The following is a 22,426-nucleotide window of genomic DNA, read 5'->3' as shown; positions in this document are numbered from 1 at the left end:
GCTCTCTTTTACTGATGAGGAAAGGGAAGTTGACACAGTTTAAAATGACTTGCCTAGGATCATACAGTAAATGGCAAAAATAAGATCTGAATCTAGGTCTTCCGGATTCTAAGCCTGATGCACTATCTCCTACTATGATACTGTTCTCCACCCCATTTCCCCAATATTTTAAAGAAGATTTCACCCAGCTGAAGTTGCAGTTTTTCTTTTCTATAATATTCAGAAACAGATAGGTGGCAAAGTGGATAGAACCTGAGATTCTAGGCTATGGAGATATTTTGAATCTGATTCTCTTGTTTAACATATCCTCCCCCCTCCCCCCAGCTTGGTGCTGTCTAAACATTGGATGAGCTTGTTCTGGGAAAGAAAGGGTTAATAATTGAGAGGATTAATTTCAAATAGAACTGCAGGCTTTGTGATATCCTTATTCTACACAGGAGTTGATAGAGCTCAAAGTCCCTTCCTGAGGAAAGCCCTGGAGTCTGAAGGATTGAAGTTCAAATCTGCTGTTCAGACACTAGCTGTGTGATCTTGAGTAAAAAACTTAACCCCAATTGCCTCCCAAAACTATACCATAACACTTAGGACATAATACTTTATTAATGCAACCTAAAATCCCATTAGCTTCTTTGACTGTTGCTTAACCAGTGGACTCATATTCAGTCTGCTGTCCACACAGGTCTTTTCCTCATGGACTATTATCTAGCTGTTTCCCTATCAGGTTTTTGTTTTTGTTTCTGTTTTTGTTTGTTTTTTGTTTTTTTTTCCTAAGGCAATTGGAGTTAAGTTTCTTGCCCAGGGTCACACCGCCAGGAGTGTTCCACCTAGTTGCCCTACTCATTCAGTTTTTTGAGCTCATGTAGACTACATGTAATATCCCTAAATTTCACATTTTTTTCCATTTCAGTCCCAGGTTCTAGCCTATTGAGATATATTTTAATTTGATTCTCTTGTCTAACAAATCTCTCCCAGCTTGGTACTGTCCAAACATTTGATGAGCCCGTTTTGGGAAAAGATAAATTCGTGTTTGGGAGGGTTAGTTTCAATAAGACTGGAGACTCTGTTGTATTTCTTTTTCCACACAGGATTTCAAAGAGTACAAAACTCCTACGTGAGGAAACTGAGGCTCAGAAAGGGAATAGTCACAGAAGTAATCTACTGCCAGGGGTTCTCAAACTACAGCCTGCAGGCCGGATGCGGCTGTTGAGGACGTTTATGGGGTCTGCCCTGTTATGGCAAATGGGCTGAGGGGCGGAGCCAGAGTGTGAGTTTTTGTTTTTACCATAGTCCGGCCCTCCAACACTCTGAGGGACGGTGAACCACCCCCCTATTTTAAAAGTCTGAGGACCACTGTCCGAGTTGGCATTTGAGTAGTTTGGCAGTTTATCAGGCAGCCAGAGGGTGCAGTGGATGGAGCACTACTTCCAAAGTTAGGAAGACCTGATTTCAAATATTATTTCTTGCCCAGTTTGCTTCAGTTTCCATTTGTCAAATGAGCCAGAGAAGGAAATGGCAAAGCACTGCACTGTCCTTGCCAGGTATCACAAATGGGGTCACACAACTAAACAACAACAGACTCTGGTGGTTTTATTTTCTGGTTAAGAGAAGCCCACATAGGGAGACCTTGAAACCCAACACTTCCTCTAAGCACTTGAAGCTTCCATTCCTCTCTACTTTTGCTTTTGGGGATGGTGAAGGGAAAGCTCCCTGTTGCATAATATGCACACACGCCTACCTGAGCGGGCAGATTTGTGAACACACTGCGTGCAAACACATACACACATGCACACTCTCACACACACTCACACTCACACACATACACTCACACTCACACACACACTCACACACACACTCACACTCACACACATACACTCACACTCACACACACACTCTCACACACACTCACACTCACACTCACACACACTCACACACACACTCACACTCACTCACACACTCACACTCACACACATGCACACTTCACACACACTCACACTCTCACACACACACTCACACACACTCACACACACTCACACACACACTCACACACACACACTCACTCACACACTCACACTCACACACACATGCACACTTCACACACACTCACACTCTCACACACACTCACACACACTCTCACACACACTCACACTCACACACACACTCACACACACACTCACACTCACACACATACACTCACACTCTCACACACACACACTCACACACACACTCACACTCACACTCACTCACACACACACACACACACACTCACACTCACACTCTCACACACATGCACACTTCACACACACTCACACACACACACTCACACTCACATACACACACTCACACACACATGCACAGTTGCAGGATCTTTGGAGCTGGCCATCTCCAGAAGGAGCTTATATTCTTACGGGGAAAGATGAAGCATACAAGAGATACATTGTACATCATCTTGTTGCCTCTGGGAAGAGGCCCTGTAAAGGCCGGTCTGTGGGAAATTTCACAAGAAGAAACTTCCTTGCTCTCCCTTCTATCTCGGGCCACGGTGGGGCCTGGCACTATATAAGCACCTGCCAACCCCTCCCGACACACCACCTGCGTAGTACCACTTGTGACCACGAGGTGGCACCTAATTGCTTTTTCCTTTGAAAGAATCAGGGTGACCCTGAGCAGTGAAGCCTGGGGTGGAAAGGAGAAACTACTCGTAGCAAAGACTTGCGGGGGAGAGGGGGAGAGAGGAGGGAAGCGTAGGTATGCGTGTGCATTATGTAACGGGGTAAGGATTCCCTTCACTACCCTCAAAAGCAAAAGCCCCAGGCGAAGGGGCATGGGCTCTCCTCCAGGCGTTTAGCGGCCGTGCTGGAGTTTAAGGCCGCCCGGGGGGGGGGGGGGGGGTCTTCTTAGCCAGAAAATCAAGTATTTGCGTAGCTTTTTCATCTTCCCGAGTTCCCAAGGGAGCAAAGATGCCTGAATTAATTATTTTCTGCCACTTGCAGGCCTCCTTCCTGGCAAACGTGCGGCTGAGTCAGTCAGCTAGAAAAGCCTCCTCCCCCGGGCCTGGAGGCGTGAGCGCCGGGCTGGAAAGGGGCCTCCCACGCCCCGCCGCGGGGAGGGGACGCGGGGTCCGGGGATGAAGGGGAGCTCGAGAGCGCAGAAGGATGAGTCTCATCCCGGAGACCCGGGCTGACAGGTTCCCAAGGCCGGGAAGGTTGAACTTGAACTCCGGGGAGGAACCGGGCCCCTGGGTTGGGCTGCCGGGAAGGAAGGGTTAACGCTCCAGCCTCAGGGGCGGGATCTTAGCGAAAGCTTGGTCACAACAGCAGACGTACTTGGGCCAGAAAGGGTTAAGGGGGCGGGCGCCCCGGGAAGCCACGTGCCGAGGCGTCTTTTCTTTGGTTCGGCCGGAGTTGTTTGTGTGCGACGATTGGAGGCGGCCGGGGGCGGGGGACAGGTGATTGGCTGGGGGAGCGTAGGCCGCTAAAGCTGTGTTGGAGGGGGAGGGGAGGAAGGAGCAGGCTAGGTGGCTGGCTCGGGCGTCGGGAGCGGGAGCGGAGCGAAGCTGGGCCCCGGAGTGGGGCCGCCGCCGCTGCTGACACCGCCGCCGCCGCCATGCGCTGGGTTCGGGCGCTGCTCAAAAACGCGTCCCTGGCCGGGGCGCCCAAATACATCGAGCACTTCAGCAAGTTTTCCCCGTCCCCGCTGTCCATGAAGCAGTTTCTGGACTTTGGTGCGTAAGGCTTTGGGCGGGGAGGGGACGCAAGGACCGCAGGCTGGCAGGGGCGGGGGGCGGGCAGGTGGGGCTCCGCTCTGGCAATGGTTATCAGAGGCAAAGGGACTCCAGGCTGGCGAGGGTTAGTGGGAGAGACAAGGGGGCTCCAGCCTGGAAGAGTTAGTGGAGAGCAAGGGGGTCCCGGGCTAGCAAGGGAGAGTCAAGGGGGTCTGGACCGGGAGGAGTTAGTAGAGAGTCAGAGGGGCTTAGGCTGGGAAGGGTTAATGGAGAGTCACAGGTCTCTCAGCTGGCAAGGATTAGGAGAGCCAGGGCTCCTCTCTGAGAGAGGTCCAGGGCGCCAGCCTGGGAAGGGTTAATGGAAGGAGAGGCAGGGGCTCCCCGGTGTAAGGGGAGGTAAAGAGCCGGCCTCTGGTTTGGAAAGAGTTCATGGAAACGCTCGGCAGGGTCTGAGCCTGAGAAAGGAAATAGAGAAGAAGCCAGGAAAATAGGGGTCCCACCTGGAAAGGCTTAATAAGGAGACTGGAGAGGAAAGAGGCCCCGTGCAGGGTTATTGAAGAATAAACAGACCAGAGGTAGTTTATGTGGGGAAATCTGGAGAAGGTGAAAGCAGGATGCATAGGGTTAAATGAAGAGTCTGACTAGGAATCGGAGAGTTAAAGAGAAGAATTAGGACTTAAGAGTTGGAGGTGAGGGGTGATGGTAAGAGGCCAAATTGATGGAGGACAGGATAATAAACTGCAAGAGTTTCTTCTGGGAGAATGAGATTGGCAAGGAGTGGTAGGTTGGGAAGGGAAATTGGGAAAAGGTTGGAAAGGGGATCCAGATGTTAAAGGATTGCTTGTTGGGTAGGGGTGTCCCCACATGTTATCCAAGGTTAAGGTGGGATGGGGAATAAGGAGGAGATAGGAGAAAAGATGGGGAGAAGAAAAGTGAGGAAATAAGCAGCTGGTCAGGAAGAATGTCAACGATATAACTTATAATGGGGTGGTGGGCATGAGATCGAATGAACCTTTCCTTACTCCCTTTGCTTTCAAACATTACCCATGTAAACAAGGACATTTGAAGATCAAAGCTGTCCCAGACTCACAAGTTGTTTTTTGTAGGGCAATAAACTATAACCTAGGACAGAAACAACATTATTTTCCTTGGGGGGGGGGTAGGATAGAGGAGGGGAAAGGAAACTACCTCTTGGCCTCCCACCCATCTTGTGGATCAGGATCACCTTGTACCAGTCCCCGTGATGGTGGGTGGGCCAGTTAGAGGCTGTACTAACTGAGCTCATGAAATGGGTATTGTGTGTGCCCTGGTCTATCCCTTGAGCACTTCTTTAGTGACAGCTGGGGGGAGGGAAGGAGGGAGGGAGGTCTCCTAGATCTCTGTAGAGTTGGAGAGAGTGCTTGGCTCTGGTTACAGTCTGCATCACTGCAAGGGAGGGTGAGGAAAGTTGGGGAGGAAGAGGACTAAGTACAGAGTTTGGCAAGGACCAGGAACCAGAGTGTCAACAGAGTTGACAGCTAGACACCTGCTCATAGATCCTGTTTCTTCTCTGCTATTCCTTTATGGCCTTATTTGGGCTTTGAGCCACCTCCCAGGAGAAGAATCCCTAGTCAGTTTCTACCCAATCAGAGATCTAGGAATCCCAGCTCCCTAAGTATGAGAGATGATCTGGAGTTAGAAAAGGCAAGGGACAGGATCCCAGTTCCCTCTCAGATAGATCCCTTGGGCAGGTGGTAAATATACATCTGGCCTCAGCAAGGAGGAGAACTTCAGCCCAAAGTGATGAATTTTAGATCCACTCCCCAAAGAAACAGTGAAGTAGGAATAGCCGGGTGATATCACCGTATAGCAGAAAGCAGCTTAACAGTCAGAGGATCTGGATCCATCTCCTGCCTCTGAAACCCAAACCTGTGTGATGTATAAATCACTTGGATCTCCTCATCTCTAAAGTGAGGAGGGGAGAAGTTGGATTTGATTGGCCTCTGAGGAACTGGACAGCTTCAGACCTATAATCCTGTTTCCTCCCTTTGACTTGCCTCCAATTTCTCCCTGACCCAACTCAGCTTCTCTTGTTCAGGAAAGTCAGTGTTTTAACCCACAAGCTCTCTGAAACTTGAGAATCTGAATCCTTCTCTCTTTGGAACAAAGCCCCGGGACTGGGGCCCTATTACATTTGATTTCCCTCCCCATTTCATTCCTTGTTGCCCAAGTTACTAGCTTCTGACAGAGAAGAAAAAAAGGAGAAACTTGTTAATTGAGCCTGGGTAAGGCAGAATAGATGTAACTCTGGAGGAAGTCTGGGGAATAGCTATAGAGATGGGATGAATGGGTAAAAGTTAGAGAGAGCAGGGTAAGAACACTGCATTGGAAGGCAGGAAATCTGGATTCTAATCTAGACTATGCTACTAGCAATGGGAATTGAGGTAAAGCTGTTCTGTTCCAGAGTTTTATCAGTTTACATCTTTGTAAAATAGGGGGTTTTTAAGGTGCCCCTTTCTTCTCTTGCCATCAATCAATAGCTCTTAAGCATCTCATATACGTGCCTGGTATTTTATTAGGGAAAGCAATGTGTACACATGGGACTAATTTAGAGGAAGAAATAGAAGCTCATTTCAAGGCAAGGCCCTAGTATCTGGGGTGATCAGTCCTGAACTCTTGGAGGAGGTAGACCCTGAGCTAAGCTTGTCTGAAAACAACTCCTCTTTTCCCTTCCACCAGGTTCCAGCAATGCCTGTGAAAAAACTTCCTTCACCTTCCTGAGACAGGAGCTGCCTGTGCGGCTGGCCAATATAATGAAGGAGATCAATTTGCTTCCAGACCGGGTATTAGGGACTCCCTCAGTACAGTTGGTGCAGAGTTGGTAAGAGTACCCTTTCTTAGTCCTCCCCTCAGTTCCCCTGAAACACATGCACAGAAAGAGAGAAACGGGTGGGGAGAGACAGACAGACATGGACAGAGAGAAGAAAGAAAGAAGAAACAGAAGTGAGAAAGAGAAACAGAAAGAGTGGTTGAGAGAAAGGAGAAATGAGGAGAGAGAGAAAGACAGAAAGAGAGAGAGACATAGAGAGATTGAAAGCATCTTCCCCCCACCCCCCAAGGCTGGGGTTAAGTGACTTGCCCAGGCTCACACAGCTAGGAAGTGTTAAGTGTCTGAGATCAGATTTGAACTCGGGTCCTCCTGAATTCAGGGCTGGTGCTTTATCCACTTTGCCACCTAGGTGCCCCCCCCCCCCCCCGAAAGCATCTTTCTTATGCACAGTGATGAGATCTAAATTATTCCAGTAGCTCTGGGAGAAATGGGAATAAAAAGGATTCTGAGAGAATAAGTAATCTAATAGAGGTCGCCCAGTACATTTTATCCCATGGGACAAATAAGGCACAGCAAGAACAAATAAGCAATATATAAAGCCCTTTTTGATGTGAAAACCCAGCTTCAAATGGGAAATTATTTATTTCACAACCAGACCTCCCTCCCAGATTAATATCAGTATTAAGTGGCTAACCTTAGAAAATTAGAGCGCTTGGGCCCATTTGGTGAAAAATAAAGTTAACTTATTAACTAGAACTATCTGATCAAAACACTAGTAATTTAAAGTGGAAGTTAAAAGATCTGATATCTCAATCTGCTTCTGTCAGTCAAGTAGAAAGTACTCTGAATTTGAAGTTAAAGGGTCTAGAGTTGTTAGCCACCACTTGCATGACTTCTGACAACTCACTTCTTTTGACTGTGCCTTAGTAAAATGAATGGATTGGACTAAGGGCCCTTCCAGTTCTAGAGCTGCATTGATCTCATAACTCAGCTGTGTGATCTCGACCAAATTGATCCTCCTCTCTGGGCCAGGAATTCCTCATCTTGGAATGAGGTAATTAGTCTAAATGGGCCTCTCCTGGTCTGACATTCTGAGGTTCTGGTTACTATTCTTATTTATGCCAGTTATTATTTTACTTGGAATGTTTCCTAGGATAGGGGAGAGGAGATTTTGGAACAAAATAAAGAGCGTTAAGCCCATTTTTATCTTCAAAATAAGTGTTATCAATGCCTTCTGATTTTATCACAATCATTTTCAGATATTATATTAACCTTACCTTTGTTCCATAAGCTTTCCTTTGTGTAAAGCAAACTGAGCTCAGGTAATACTCTGCATCTCTCAACCACCACCTCTCCACCAAAGGAAGAAGTACCCTTTCTCAGCTCTTCTCAGGGGCGGAGATTAGATATTACTATGACTTTAATGTTCATAAGTCTATGTTTAAACCCCAAATTGACCCATGTAAAAGATCATTTTTTGCATATGTAATTTCCTATTTAATATATATTTTTTGAGCCGGGACTGTGGTGATTCAGATCTATTCAATAGTTCCCCATTGGAATGGGGAACTTTAAGTATGAAAATGCTCTTTGTTATTCTGTCACTTATAGTTTTAAAGAATTGTCTTAAGAATTAAAAACTCCTCACAGCCAGAATATGTCAAAGGCAGAAGTTAAAACTAGGTCATTCAAAGCTGACTCTCCATCCACTATACCACATTGCTTCTCATTTAATATTGTTTAGGGAAAGTTAGTGTGCACATTTTCTCCCCAAATCCCTGCCCAACATAGAGCAGCTTGCAGCCTTGGGGAAAGCTGACTTCAACTAATAAAGGTTAGGCTAGACAGTAAAAATGCATGTTGTTAATTGGGTGTTCCTTCCTTGTCCTAAAGACATTCTCTTTAGGAAGGTCCTGGGGGCTGACTAGGATGAGTGGGCAGTGAAGTAGAGGGAAAGGTAAGGTCCTGGGATGCTGATCAGGAAGAGTAGGCAGTGAAAGGGTGAGGTGCTCTGGAGGTGTTGGGCAGAGATCAGAAGATTCAGAAAGGAGCCAGAATTGCCATATGCCAGATTTAGGGCAGGCCACAGGAAGGATTTTCTGAGTGTTAAGAATATGTGGCTGGGAAATCATCTCTCCTTTGAGACAGAAAAGCCTGGGATCACAGACACAGAGGTATGATGGACTGACCTTTAGAGAATGAACTTGACTTTTACCTTAGTGGGATTATAGAGCTTGGCCACCCAAATATCCTCTTTGCTTGTACCTCCTACTTCACCTTCTAAGGAAAATTAAAACTTTCTGTCTGGTTGGTAGGATATCAAACATCAATTATAATTCAACTGGATTAACCCTGACGCCAAAACTCTCTTCCTAGATCTCAAAGCCGAGTATTTTGCTATGTTTTGCCTCCATAGAAAATGTGTAGGGAATAAATTACTCAGGAGGGTTGGTGAGGGCTAGAAAGGAGGCAGGAGATGATACCATCTGTTCCTTCCCATCCTCCTCCTCCTCCTTCTGTCCAACTGACTGATCATGCTTTATCTCCCTGCTGGCTTGTTGGCTCCAGCACAAGACTTGCTCTGATTGACCTCCCACCCTCCCTGGACACCATGTTCTTGGACAGTGAAGAAGAGCTAAGCTGAATGTAACTCCTCTCTACCCTTTCACATAGTACTTTCATAGTACTTTTTATTGACGTCTGGGAAATTTGGTTTGGCCCAGGTTACCAGCATACTAATGTGATGTATATAGTTCCAGGAGCACTGAATTTGTTAGATTGGATTTGTGTTGGCTCAGACATTCACTAGCTGTGTTATCTTGGATGATTCTTGCATGCCTCTTTCTTTCCTCCATGGGGCAAAAAATAGGCATAATAATGCATTCCTTTGCTGCTTCCTCTCCAAGTATTATGAAGAAAGCATCAGGTAACTCTTAATGTGCTAGAGAAACACGAGCTAGTGTTATTATCTCCTTGCTCATTTCATTCCCCAAATTTTCTTGTTATGGCATAGTGAAGATGCAGTGCTGGTTTCTAAAAGGTGTATTAGTAAAGGACAAGATTTGACAAACTGGAAAGGTTCCACATGTAAGCTTTTCTACAAACTATCTTTCAAAGATCAGCCCAGTTAAGTGTGGGAAGCCTATCATCAGGGGGTTGCTAAGTCACCTCCTTAAATCTTCTCCTTTGGTGATATGTTCAGTGAGAAAAATACGTATATCAGTAAATCTGGACCCTTGAATTATTGATGTTTAATCCCCTAAAGCAAGGTAGGTGTGTGAATAGGAGTAAGCATTGTTGAACTGAGATTAGTCCATAGAAGATATTTCTACAATAAGGTAAATTTAACTTGGTTTTGATTCAATGGTACAACAGCACTTTATGTTTTATTAAAAAAAAACCCTTTTTCCTTCCAACACTCCTGTGAAGGGTGACAGGATAATCATCATCAGAACCTTGCAGGAGGGTTTATAGAAGAAGAAACCCACATCACAGGAAGGAAAGAATGAAAGCTGCAACAGGAAGTATTAAGGTTAGAAAGGAAGAAAAACTTTGTGACAGGAAGGGCTGACTGAGGCATTGGGCTATCTCTTTCTCTGGAGGCTCTTTGATGAAAACTGTGGAGTTCTCTTTTATAGACATGTCTTAGTTGGGGGTGGTCTTGAATGGAGGTAGGGGGTACATAAGGCAGCCTTGTAAGGTGCCTATCAGCCTATGAATCTGATGAGTCAGGGGCTAAAGTTGAGTAAAAGCCTGGAAACCACAAAATGCTGAAGGAATGTAAGATCACATTTATAGCATTGGTATCTAATTCTCAGGATCACTCTCAGCCAGTTAATAAATATAGATACTAACACAGAAAAAATAGTAAAGGGGGAGAAGGAAAGAGAGACAGACACACAGAAAGAGAGACAGATAGACACAGAAAGAAAAAAAGAAAGAGAAAGAAGAGAAGGAAAAAAAGGAGAAAAGTCATGCTTTAACATTTGCAAAGAAATTCACATACATTTTTTGAACCTAAATAAATTTAGTATGTAGAATGTGATATTGACAGTATGAATAAAGCAAGGAAACAGCTTGCTTTGTATAACATCAAATTTAAGGAATTTTTAGGCTGGAGTGAGATATTCCCCATAAGCCCCACAGCCCAGTAGTAATCAATGCTTAGTGGCTTGTTTATGGTCATATGGTTACCCAGGTCAGAAGTAATCATATGACCCATTTGTGTGTGTGTGTATGTAAGATAACTAATGGGCTGGAGAGGTTTGGTATTTACTGACACGTTTATAGTCATATAGTTATCACAAGTCAGAAGCTGGACTTGAACCTAGTGTCCTTCTCTCTCCAAATATATATGTGTGTCTATATTCTTACATATACATAGGTCTACATGAATGATCACACCTATACATACACAGGCAATATGGCAGAATAGACATATATATATATATAAAATAGGATTAAAATACATACTATATACATGTGTGGATATTACATATATCTGCCAGTTAACCAATCAAGAAACATTTAAGTGCCTATTATGTTCCATACATTGTATTAAGTACTAAAAATACAAATATGATTAAGAAAGTACATTTGTGTGTATGAGCATGTGTATACTTATGGATATAGACAGATATTGTGATAAATATAAACATATATGTGGGGGGGGTGTTGGGAGGGAGCACTGATTACAGAATCAAAATATGGAGTCAATGTTGCAAAGAGAAACTGCTACCTGGACAGTCTTTCTTAGAAGATGTGGTTGTTATTCAGTTGTTTTCAGTCTTGTCAAGCTCATTTTACAGATGAGGAAACTAAGGCAAACTATGCAAGGCCACACAGCTGGTAAGTTCTGAGGCTGGATTTGAATGCAGGATTTCTAGATATCAGGTCCAGCACTATATATCCCCTGTGTCACCTAGCTGCCAAACTAAGATGTCCGTCTTACCCAGCCCTTTCTTCACTCCAGGTTTTCAGCTGGCCCCATGGATTGGGAGTCTTTTACCATAAGGTCACATTTATAATAGTGGGTCAGTAGGAAAATAAAATTAATTTTATAAAGCTAATTTATATGTAGTCTCAGAACCAGAAGAAATTTGTCTATAGAAAATAAAAGGGCTGGAGCAGGTAGATAGTGCCACAGATAGAGCATTGGCCCCAGAGTCAGGAGGATCTGAGTTCAAATTTGGCCACAGACACTTGATGCTTACTACTGTGTGACTCTGGATAAATCACTTAATCCCAATTGCTCCCCCCACACACACACAAAAAGAAAGATTAATGGAATAAAAAACAAACTGAGTCACTGCTTTCCCCAATATGTAAAATTCTTCATATAGAGTCATCAGGAAGAGGATGAGATTGAAATTATGACCTTTTCTTTCACTTTCCACCTTCTTTCTGGACCTTGAACTTAGAGAATTACTGAGCAGAGATATGATATTTGCTGCCTTTGAGGAGCCTCTAGCCTGATGGGGAAGGCATATCTTTGTCCTCAGGCAGCCTTCAGTCCTTTGGAGAAGACATTCTCTCTCATAGATTAGAAGATATTAAGTTGAGAACTAGAAGAGTGTGTAGAGGTCCTTATTCCACCTCCTCATATTACAGATGAAGAAATAGGCCCAGAGAGATTCAATGATGTGTTTATGCTATTAAATGGGAGAGCTGGAACTCCAGTCATCCTCAGGTGGCACCCCCTCCCCTTCCCTCATCTGATAAGTGAAACACAGTCCTTTGGGGAGATTACAGTTAATGGAGGATTCATGATTCCTTCCTTTGCCCAGCTCTGAACACTACATCCAAATGGTTTTTGGTCACACATCAGGGAAGCATCCTTTCCTAAGCCAAATCATTCCATCCAACTACCTCCTTGTATTCAGCCACATTCCCAGCTGGTGCACCTACTCAGAGTAACACAGAGACATCCCTGCCTTCACTGTCCTTATCAGGCCCCTTGCCTTTGTGCTCAGAAAGCCCCAGCTGCCTGCTTTTGCTTCCAGCAGTTTGGACTCTGATTCTACCCAGAGGCCCCTTGGAATAAACAGGCAGGGTATCCATCTGCCCCTTGGCCCAGCTTCCTGCCCTCTGCTTCAAATCATCCAGCTTTCTTCCTTACCAACAACTCATGCGTGAAGACACTCCTCTATGGGACTTCTTGGCTCAGACCCCACAGTTTGATGCCATCCCCTTCCCTTTTGATTTCTTTCTCATCCAAACTCTCTAGGTTGTGTATCTCCTTTGAAAGAGAGACCCAAGATTTAGTCTTCTGCCTCTACCTGTAAACCTGGGACTTCCCTTTCTCTAATCTATCCATATTCCCCTAAGTGAAGGATAACAGGAATATAAAGAAGGATGCCCTTAAGACCTTTGGGGATAGATGGGGGTGGTGGTATTTGCCTGACTCTTAGCCTTTATTCATGGTATTTCCTCCACCTAGAATGCTTTCTTCCTCCTCTTCCTCCTCTTCCCCCTTCCCGATCCCTGTTGAAATCCTATCTGTCCTTTGAAACTCAGCTCAGATTCCACCTTTTCATTGAAGATTCCATTCAGCCTGTAATGACCTTTTCCCCTTTTGACCTTCATATAACATTTGGCTCCTCTTTTTTATGCACTTTTCATGTATTACTTTGTGTTGCAGTTGTTTCTTTATGTGTCAGATGCCTTTGCTAGACCTAAAACTCCATGAGGAAAGAGTCTTATTTCAGCATTGTATCTTTCCCATTTCTTTTCAAGCTCTACATATAGAGGATGCTTAATAAACGTGTTGAATTACATCTTCCAGCCTCTCTGGTCACCCCGAGAACCCGGGATATTGGATTGGTCAGAGTAATTAATCTGGGAAGGTTTCCTGCAAGGGTTAAGTCTTGGAGTAGGTAAGAAGGTTGATCTGGCCAGATAGAAGAAAATGGTTCAAACACATTTTAGTTCCTTCTTCTCTCTTTTCTCCTAACTCTGCCCAAAGGTATGTCCAAAGTCTGCTGGACATCATGGAGTTCCTGGACAAAGATCCTGAGGACCATCGGACTCTGGGACAGTAAGTGATTGAGTACCCTCTATAAATAAGCACAGTTGGGTCACTCATTAACTATGCCCCTGAACCACGTGCCCTCCAGGGCTAGAGCCCTATGCTGAGGAATGGGGCCTGGTCTGAGAGGAGAGGAGGTAGTTGCTGCTTTGTAATAGTTTCTAGAGTGCTAGAGGATGTCCCCTATTTCCCTCTAACTTCTTGTCTAACCAAGAGCAATTAGATAGACAGACATGAAGGCAAGTTCTCCAGTTAGAAGATCTATGGCCCTCCATGCTAGGATGTTTGTTCTGTGGGATGGGGAAGAGATGAAGGGAACTGAGCTCTTTGGTCCTTGGAGTAGGGGGAATCTTAGGTATGGTGCTTTAGTGTCAGGGTGTTAAGAAGGAGTCTCAATGATGAGGAACTCTGGGGGCCCGGAGATGGGGAACAGGTTTGGAGAGGAGAAAAGCAGCTCTTCTCCTGCCCTCCCCAGGTTCACAGATGCCTTGGTCACAATCCGCAACCGGCACAATGATGTGGTCCCCACTATGGCCCAGGGTGTGCTGGAGTACAAAGAGGCCTATGGGGATGACCCCGTCTCCAACCAGAACATCCAGTATTTCCTGGACCGGTTCTATCTTAGCCGGATCTCCATTCGAATGCTCATCAACCAGCATAGTGAGACCCACAGAGAGCAAGGGGAAGGGGGGGGGACTGAGGTGGGAGAGAACTATTTAATTAGAAGGGTTAGAGCAGCTGGGAGGGATGTGTCAGGTGAGACAAGTTGGGAGGGTTCAGAGGGGTTAGAGGAGCTGGGAGGGGTGTGTCAGGTGAGGAAGGGGGGGGATTATCAGATGAGAGAAGCTGGGAGGGGGTGGTCCAAGGGGTTAGAAGATCTGTAGGGTAAGAGAGTTTGGGGAAGGACCTGAGACTTGAGAAATAGCTGTCAGGAACCTAACAGGATAACAGATATCCCCTTCCTCCCCCAGCACTGATCTTTGATGGCAGCACAAACCCTGCCCACCCCAAACATATTGGCAGCATCGATCCCAACTGTGATGTCTCTGAGGTGGTGAAAGGTATGTGTGGGGGAAGTGAGTGTGCTTTATGGGACAGCTCTGACTCTGCCCTCTTCCAGGACCTAAGGGGACCAACAACCTCTTGTCCCCTAAGTGAGAGGCTTAAGGAAAAACTTTAGCCAAGAGTGTCAACCCTTGCCACCACCCAATTGGCAAAGGATGGCTTTTTTGCCTGAGCTCCCCAAGTAGGTGAAGGCTGTGTCCTAAGCCTGATGACTGATTGTGAGAGAGAGAGAGAGAGAGAGAGAGTGTGTGTGTGTGTGTGTGTGTGTGTGTGTGTGTGTGTGTGTGTGTGTGTGTTGGAACTCTCCTCTCTTTCCTCCAGATGCCTATGACATGGCCAAACTCCTGTGTGACAAATACTACATGGCCTCTCCCAGCTTGGAGATTCAGGAGATCAATGGTGAGCTTGGGCTGGGACTGGCCTCAGGAAGTTCTGTGGGGAGTACAGAACAGGTCGAGAGAGAAGTTTGGGTGGATAGGAAGAGGGATGAGAGATTGGAGTGGGGCACTGAGTATGGGGACCTCTTGGCAACTCCCTGATTTCTGAACTCTACCTCATTCTAGCCTCCAACTCCAAACAGCCCATCCATATGGTCTACGTCCCTTCCCATCTCTACCACATGCTCTTTGAGCTCTTCAAGGTGAGGAAGCTCTTCACGGGGAGGAGGGAGTAGCATGGGAGAGAGTGAGTATGGGTCTGCTGGGGGAGTAGGGATCTGAGGAAGAGATCCCTAACATTTCCCCTCTCTCCTCAGAATGCCATGCGGGCAACTGTGGAGAGCCATGAGTCCAGCCTCACACTGCCACCCATCAAGGTGATGGTGGCCTTGGGTGAGGAAGATCTGTCTATCAAAGTAAGTGATTTTTGACCCTGGAAGCTGGAAGCAGCCAAGCTTGGAATTGGAATCGGGGGAGGGGTTGGGGTGGAGTAAGGATGGGAAATTCTCTGAAAGCTAAGCATTGAGTATAAGAGATACCTTGTGTCTCGAGCTCCCTCTCTTGATCTCCCTTGATATGAGGCTATTTCTTCTGCCCCAAAGACTTCCTCACTTCCTGAACTTGGGCTTGGGGCAGATAATGGGGGGAGGAGGGATTGGAGAAGGAAGAAGGATTGGGGACAGGAATATTTGGAGAGCTTGGGAGATGAGGTAGGTGAGGGTAAGACTTTTCACCTGGGTGAGGGGGGAGCTGCTAACATGTCTTGTCCCACTTAGATGAGTGACCGGGGTGGGGGAGTTCCTTTGCGAAAGATTGAGAGACTCTTCAGCTACATGTACTCAACAGCTCCCACCCCTCAGCCAGGCTCCGGAGGGACTCCTTTGGTGAGATGGACCCTCTATGTGCCCTTCTCTACACCTCCCCAGTGGCTCCCCCTTTTACTAGCTCCCAGACTCATGCATGGTCTTTCTCCCTCTCTTTCTGACTTTGCCTCCATACTTTTTTTGACTTGCCCTCTGTCTCTATGTCTCTTGTCATTCATTTTCGCTAATATTATCTCTCTTCACATCTTGATATTTTTACACATCCCTGTTCCCTCATTCTCTTTGTTTTCTCCTCTACCACAATTCATTCTCTTCCTCAGCCAAACTTACTCATCCATCTATATTTTTGGGTGATTGCCCTTCCTTTTCCCAATGCCTTTCCATTTCCCTCGTAGTATTCTTCCCTCTACTGTTCCTCCTGCTGTCCCCAGGTCTCCTTCCATGGAGTAACCAAGTCCTTCATTTCCTGCAGGCTGGTTTTGGCTACGGACTCCCCATATCTCGCCTCTATGCCAAGTACTTCCAGGGTGACCTGCAGCTCTTCTCCATGGAGGGCTTCGGGACTGATGCTGTCATCTATCTAAAGGTGAGGGGCTCTCTTCTCCCCGTCCTCCTGCCCCCTAGGACATGGCTGACTGGTATTGAGATGGAACAAGGAGGAGCCTGCTGCTTTTTCTGTCTCTGGGGATGATCTGCTCACCTTACCCCTCACCAGTTTACCCTGGGGCCTGTGACTAGGTCACTGTCTCATGAGGGTGAGTAGGAAGGAGGAAGGTACCTGCCCCAGGGATACTAAAGCAGAATCCCCAGAAGTCTCATCTGCTTTTGAGTCCCAGGCCTAAGGCTAATACTGGGGAAAGATTGGACAGGAGCTGACTCATTGTGTGTTAACTGCCTAGCATCCTTTGTATCTGCTGTCCTGCTGCCTCCTTTCCTGCTGAATAATGAGCCTACAGGACTCAACGTCACAGTCACTTGGTTATGTTCTTGCCCTATGGCCCAGCTCTGGGGAGCTCTAAGAGAATTCCCAGGGCTCGTGTGGAAGCCTGGGTACTCCACCCATTCAGGAAAGGCCTGAGTTAGTGCTGCTTGGCAAAGGACCAGAGATTGCCAGGGAGCCAGAGGAGGGAGGCCAGGGGCACTTTCTGCAGTGCCTCCCATCACTCCTGGCACTAAGATCGATTCCTCTGCCTTTTCTGTTTTGGAAAAAGACACTGCCTGCATGGGGGATGAGCTGACAGTCCAGAATAGCCCTGGTTTCCAGGAATAATTATTCTTGATTTTATAGCACTTGTGGCTGCTCTTGGGAGGAAAGCCACTGGGGCTGGCCTTCTGGGACCTACCCTGCTGTCACAGGGTTAGCCGGCATGCTCAGAGTGTGGTGGGCATGGGCAAGAGGCGGCACTAACTCCTACCTCTCCACAGGCTCTGTCAACAGATTCTGTGGAGCGCTTGCCTGTCTACAACAAGTCAGCATGGCGTCACTATCAGACCATCCAGGAGGCCGGCGACTGGTGTGTGCCCAGCACGGAGCCCAAGAACACATCCACCTACCGAGTCAGCTAGACAGGCTGCCAGGGCAGGAGGCCTTGGGAGGGTGCCCATTGCGGGCAAGTCCCCTCCTGGCTTTGCAGTGATGGCCATAAGGACAGATGGATCTCTTTAGGGACAGGTCATCCTAGTGACCTTCCCCCTATGTCTACCATCCTAAGGAGTTGGGGGTTTGTCACCATGATGACCTGTCTCTGTTTCCATGGAAATGATGGTGATTCCCTTTATCACACTGACCCCCAGATGCCAATTTCTATTTCTATAGAGTCCCCTGGGGAGATTCTTCCCCTCTACCCTAACCAGTTCAAGTTGGGGCAGGGGGAAATGTTACCCCTGATAACCTGTTTCTGGGGTAACTGCAGTGATGCCTTCACTACAGTGGCCCCCAGGTGCCAATTTTTGTCCATAGATATTCCTGGGAAGACCCCTAGGGTGGTCTGCCTAGTGACTTTTCCCCTCACCCCCACTATCCCAAGGAAAGAAGGAAGGTTTTCCTTGGCAACTGGGATGATTCCTTCACTATAGTGGCCTCTAGGTGCCAATCTCTGTTGCCATTGAGACCCCTGAAATGGTGTCCCTGGTAACCTTCCTCTTACCCCTCTGTCACCCCAAGTAAAGGGGGGGGATTCTCCTGGAAGACCCAGTGACAGTGAAGACCTCACTACAGTGGTTCCCAGGTCTATCTTCATAAAGTTACTTGGAGGGAGACCTCTGGAATGGTCTCCCTGGTGAACAGACCCCCTTGGGGTCACTTGCACATCTGGGGGAGCAGTGGTTCCAATTACAATTCATGGGAGGTAACCCCACCTAAAACAAAATCTGTCACTTCTCTACCTGGGAAGCTGGGCAGTATTCTGGGTGCCTTGCCACTTATCCACTTTCTGTAGTCTTCCATTCAAACCCTTCAGCTTGCCTTTTCCTTCTCCTTCGAGCCAAAACTCCCCTCAATGCATTCCCTAGGGGTTGGGCTCCTATCAGTGTTAGGAAAGGACTGGCTGGGGACAAAGAGAAGAGAGGACACCGGCCACCAGAAGTGGAGCAGAGAGCTTCTGGTCAATGTTGCATCCATTTTGTTAATGGGCTTATTGGGCTTCCAACTTCCACTGGATTGATGAGGAAGAAAGTTTCATGAATGGGGGAATCCCTCCTCCCAGAGAAACTGGGGCAAACATTGGTCTAGTGAGAAGACTCCTTTTGAAGGAAACTAAGGACAACTCCAAGTATCGATCTTTCCAGAGTTCACCAGCTCCTCTGCTTAAGCAGTGTTTTCCTCTCCTTCCTTGGTCCAGACTCTCTATTATATATACCCCATCCTGCCTGAAGCGGCTGCAGTCTCTTGGACTCCCTTTCTGTGCTTCCTTCCTTCTTCCTTCCCAGAAACCACCCCAATGCTTGGTGTGGCTTGCTGTATGTACATATCTGATTTTGTATCCTTGGGGAGGCTCCCTCTCAGTGGTCCAGCACACGAGAGGTTAAAGTTGTGTGTTCTTCCTGGCTACACCTGGTAAAAAAAGGAGATTAAATGAGGTTTCCAGTTTGGTTGCTTACTATGGTGGTGGGAGGCAGTGAAGAGGAAGCCCTCCCACTCACCCTTATTTCATGATATCCTCTACCAGTCATCCTTTAATATGCAGAATATGTCACACATACATCCCTAAAAGACACATGAGATGGTCTAATACATTCAGTATCTAGATTATACGCATCCTTTACACAGTAACAGTGGCTTTGCCTTTGGCAGACAGTTCGAATATGCTCTCTTGAGTGTTCACCCCAAAAAATTCCATGGAAACTATGGTGATTTCCTTTACTACAATGACCCTTAGATGCCAATTTCTATTTCCATACAGTCCCCTGGAGAGATTCTTCCCTTTGGATCTTCCCCTCTACACTAACCAATTCAAGTTGCCTATATAGAACTGCAAAATTGACCAAACTAGAAAGATTTTAAGGGAATAAATAATCCAACCCCCTCATTTAATAATTATGGCCTATAGCTGGAAAAGTCTTCCCCAGATTATACTTTAAGTAATAGATCTCACATTTGAACCCTGACCTTCTGACTAAATCTAAAGTTTTTCCATGATACCACTGTGTTTCATGAACTTGACCTTGGCAGAATCATCTAGGCTTGAAGTGAGCCTTTCCTATACTTTTCCTAAGTGAGTTTTTTGTGTTTCTTACCTACAATATTCACCCCCATAGTGCCCTTTCACCCATAGTTTTGATGCCTTCTTCCAAGAAGAAAGGAATGTTGAAATCATCTGGTTCTACTCATCTCCTTCCCCACTACCAATTTTCGCAAATTAAGGTTCAGAGTGTTCAACAATTTGCCCAAGGCTACACATTAACAGAGGAATTCAAATCATGATCTTTCTATCTTTTGCCCTCACCATTCCTTTAAAAGAGGGAAGAGAATAACAAAGCAGGAACTGAGGTCCTTTGTACCAAGGAAGGGAGACAGCAGTATATGGAGAGAAACCCCTTTAGAGACCAGACCCCCAGAAACAGGTGGAGTAGGAGTAATAGAGCAGGGGACACAGCCATTAGCTGTTTGGATGAAGACTTCTGGGTTCAAAAAGAAAGTCTGTCTACATGTCCAGGTCTAAACTGGATAGTCTCCCAGGTGAGAGGGGAAAAAAAAAATCCTTTCATTTCTCTTAGACATTTCATCACACCTGGTTCCTCCACAGGAGAGATAACCATGTTCCTGGGCCTTGGATGAAGGCTTTCGGCATTTGGGGCACGGAGTTGGGGAGGGTGTGTTATTCCACTCTGACGTTTCCCAACAAGGACAGAAGCTGGTTCCTGACACTTTGCCAGAAGAGCTACTAACCCTAAAGGCAGCACTGGCCCCTGCCTATCCCTGAGGACACTTTGCTACCCTCTGCTGGCTGCTCTTTGGCAGGGTCCACTTCCAGATCTAACGTTTTACTCTTCCTCTCAGAAGGAGAACCCTGTGGAGTATGAGATATGATCCAGCAGCACTCCCCCCTGCCATCCCTTTCTGCCTCTCCCAGTGCATACACCACACACACACACCCTTCTCTTTCTCAATGAGGAAAATGGAATGCTTTGGACTTTGAGACACAAGGCCTTGTGGGTGGAGAGATTCTAAGGATACGTTCATAGGGACAGGCGAGACAAAGAGATTAAAAAGCCAAAAGGGACAATTTGGAGCTGGACACTTCACCTAAAGTGGGGGTAGGAGGGGTTCAAGAAGATAACTTCTAAATTCTGTCATTGCACTCTAATGGGAAAGGCGGCCCTTCCCAACTTATCGTTCTCTCTTGGCTAACAAAGTATCAGGATGGCTAGGGAAGCATCTAAAGCTGTCCTGTCCTCAGAGTGTGTCCAGGTGTCCTCTCCCCATAATCATTATCCCTAAGAGGAAAAACCAAGGGATGGGTTTTGTGTCCTAAATCAGATCAGAGTTCAGCTGGAAGCCAAAGACCAAAGGCATCAAAGAGAGGGCTGATGAAAATATAGTTACCCTTCTTAGCTCAGTTGCCAGAAAATGGGAAAGAGCATATTTCTTCCCCTCTCAAAAATATTTTAGGGTCTCTTAAAGAAGAGTCCCCAAATTTTCTCTCTTATTCTGGGTTGGTGTCTATCTTTGTTCTCTCTTACTTTTATCTATATCTTCCCTTTCTGGAGGAGTATAGCCTTCTTCATGGATGCAAAAGTCATTCAAAGGTCAATCTTAGCAAATTTTCCTTCAAGTTCTCTTGCAAGAGTAACCCTAAGTCAGAAACAAGAGTAATATGCTATTCTTGTTCCTCAACTAACAATATGCTTGTAAATTGGGTCACCAGTTTAACCCTTAGTCCTCACTGGGTTATTCTTAACACCTTAGAGTCTAGGGACTTTGGAGATGTTCTCCTCAACTCAATACCAAACATCTTTGAAATAGGATTTATTCTTCTGCTTCCTCCCCAGGGGAATCCCCTTTTAGTCAGTGGGGTCCCCTCCTGGGGTTTAGACAGGGGTACTGAGAGGAGTGTGGATGGGAATGTGTGCCCCTAAGGATCTGGGACTTTGGGGCTGGTCCAAGCTTTCCCTCCTTCATGCCCCCTTTCTTCCAGAGGTCCTGTGGTTCCTCCTCCCTCCCTCTGGACTGGAAGAAGTAGAGTGTGAGGGGTCCCCTGCCCCAGCAGACAGGTAGTCATGCATGGTCTGTGCTCCTAGGCTGGGAACCTCTAGCTTTTTCGAGCTTCAGCCTCTTTTCGCTTCTGTTTTTCCCGATGCCGTTCAGCCTTCTCCTGAGCCTTTCTCTCCTTCTCAGCTGCTGCCACCAACTCTTTCAACTTCCGTTTCACCAGTGCCCGGTCATGAGAGTTGCTGAGCCCCAAGCTCTAGGAAATATAGGGAGAATGTGCATTTGAGGGTCAGCAAAGATGTTGCCATCCCCTTACTTGGGGAGTTGACCCATTGGTCTAACTGTTTTAAGAAGGGATAAGAAAGTGCCTTCAACTTTTCTCAATCCACTAAGTGTTTTCTTAAGTCTAACATGTGACTACCTTGGTGCAGCTTAATTCCCTTTCTGCCCATGGGGACCTTGGTGAGATCACCACTCTAGCTACAGATTCAGAGAGAGGAAAGGAAAGGACTTGTATATAATATCTTTCCCCTCACACACACACTACCTAAAAATCCTATCATCTCCCCTTGGAATTCTCTGGCCCACCTGCCAAAAGCAGAATTTAATGTGCTTTCAATCATCCCCATGGTAGGGAGTAGAAGCATCTGGATTGACCTTCCTATGCCACTGGGGAGAAATGTTAAAGCACAAGTTAAAAAAAAATTATTGGACAGAAGTCCTAGATCAATATAGGCCACTTTCCCCCCACTCATCACTTTTCCCCATCTCCATGCTGAGAATGGAAGGTCATGCCAGAGATATCCAGTACTTTTTGGATTACAGATTCAGAGATCAAGACAGATCCCTGCTTGGGATATAGTTTTTCTACTCAGAATCAAGAAGTGGGAACA

The 22,426-nt window shown here is 46.4% G+C and overlaps 2 protein-coding genes across 8 annotated transcripts in view; one reads left to right on the top strand and one right to left on the bottom strand.

Moving 5' to 3' along the window:
* Nucleotides 1-2,668: 2,668 nt before the first annotated feature.
* PDK2 (pyruvate dehydrogenase kinase 2) lies at nucleotides 2,669-18,957 on the top strand. 2 transcript variants are annotated; one of them, XM_074261176.1, is made up of 11 exons: nucleotides 2,669-2,745; nucleotides 6,440-6,581; nucleotides 13,495-13,566; nucleotides 14,033-14,217; nucleotides 14,529-14,618; nucleotides 14,944-15,021; nucleotides 15,186-15,262; nucleotides 15,377-15,475; nucleotides 15,836-15,943; nucleotides 16,356-16,469; nucleotides 17,309-18,957. In XM_074261176.1, exons 2-11 carry the CDS (start codon nucleotides 6,514-6,516, stop codon nucleotides 17,447-17,449), a joined length of 1,032 nt encoding a protein of 343 aa, XP_074117277.1. In that variant the 5' UTR covers nucleotides 2,669-2,745; nucleotides 6,440-6,513; the 3' UTR covers nucleotides 17,450-18,957. The 2 variants fall into 2 exon arrangements, with proteins under 2 accessions (XP_074117277.1, XP_074117276.1); XM_074261175.1 differs by lacking the exon at nucleotides 2,669-2,745 and adding an exon at nucleotides 3,152-3,721.
* SAMD14 (sterile alpha motif domain containing 14) overlaps nucleotides 18,398-22,426 on the bottom strand; it is a 29,005-nt gene continuing 24,976 nt past the window's right edge. For all 6 annotated transcript variants that reach the window (XM_074261171.1, XM_074261170.1, XM_074261173.1 and 3 more), the window contains one exon: nucleotides 18,398-21,789. In XM_074261171.1, the coding sequence (XP_074117272.1) occupies nucleotides 21,634-21,789 (156 nt within the window). In that variant the 3' untranslated portion in view covers nucleotides 18,398-21,633. The remainder of the gene's footprint in view (nucleotides 21,790-22,426) is intronic.

This window comes from Sminthopsis crassicaudata, chromosome 4, assembly GCF_048593235.1.
Source record: "Sminthopsis crassicaudata isolate SCR6 chromosome 4, ASM4859323v1, whole genome shotgun sequence".
In the NCBI taxonomy this organism is placed as follows: Eukaryota; Metazoa; Chordata; class Mammalia; order Dasyuromorphia; family Dasyuridae; genus Sminthopsis; species Sminthopsis crassicaudata.
Note: the sequence above shows the minus strand (reverse complement) of the source record. Positions and strands in the feature narration are given on the sequence as shown.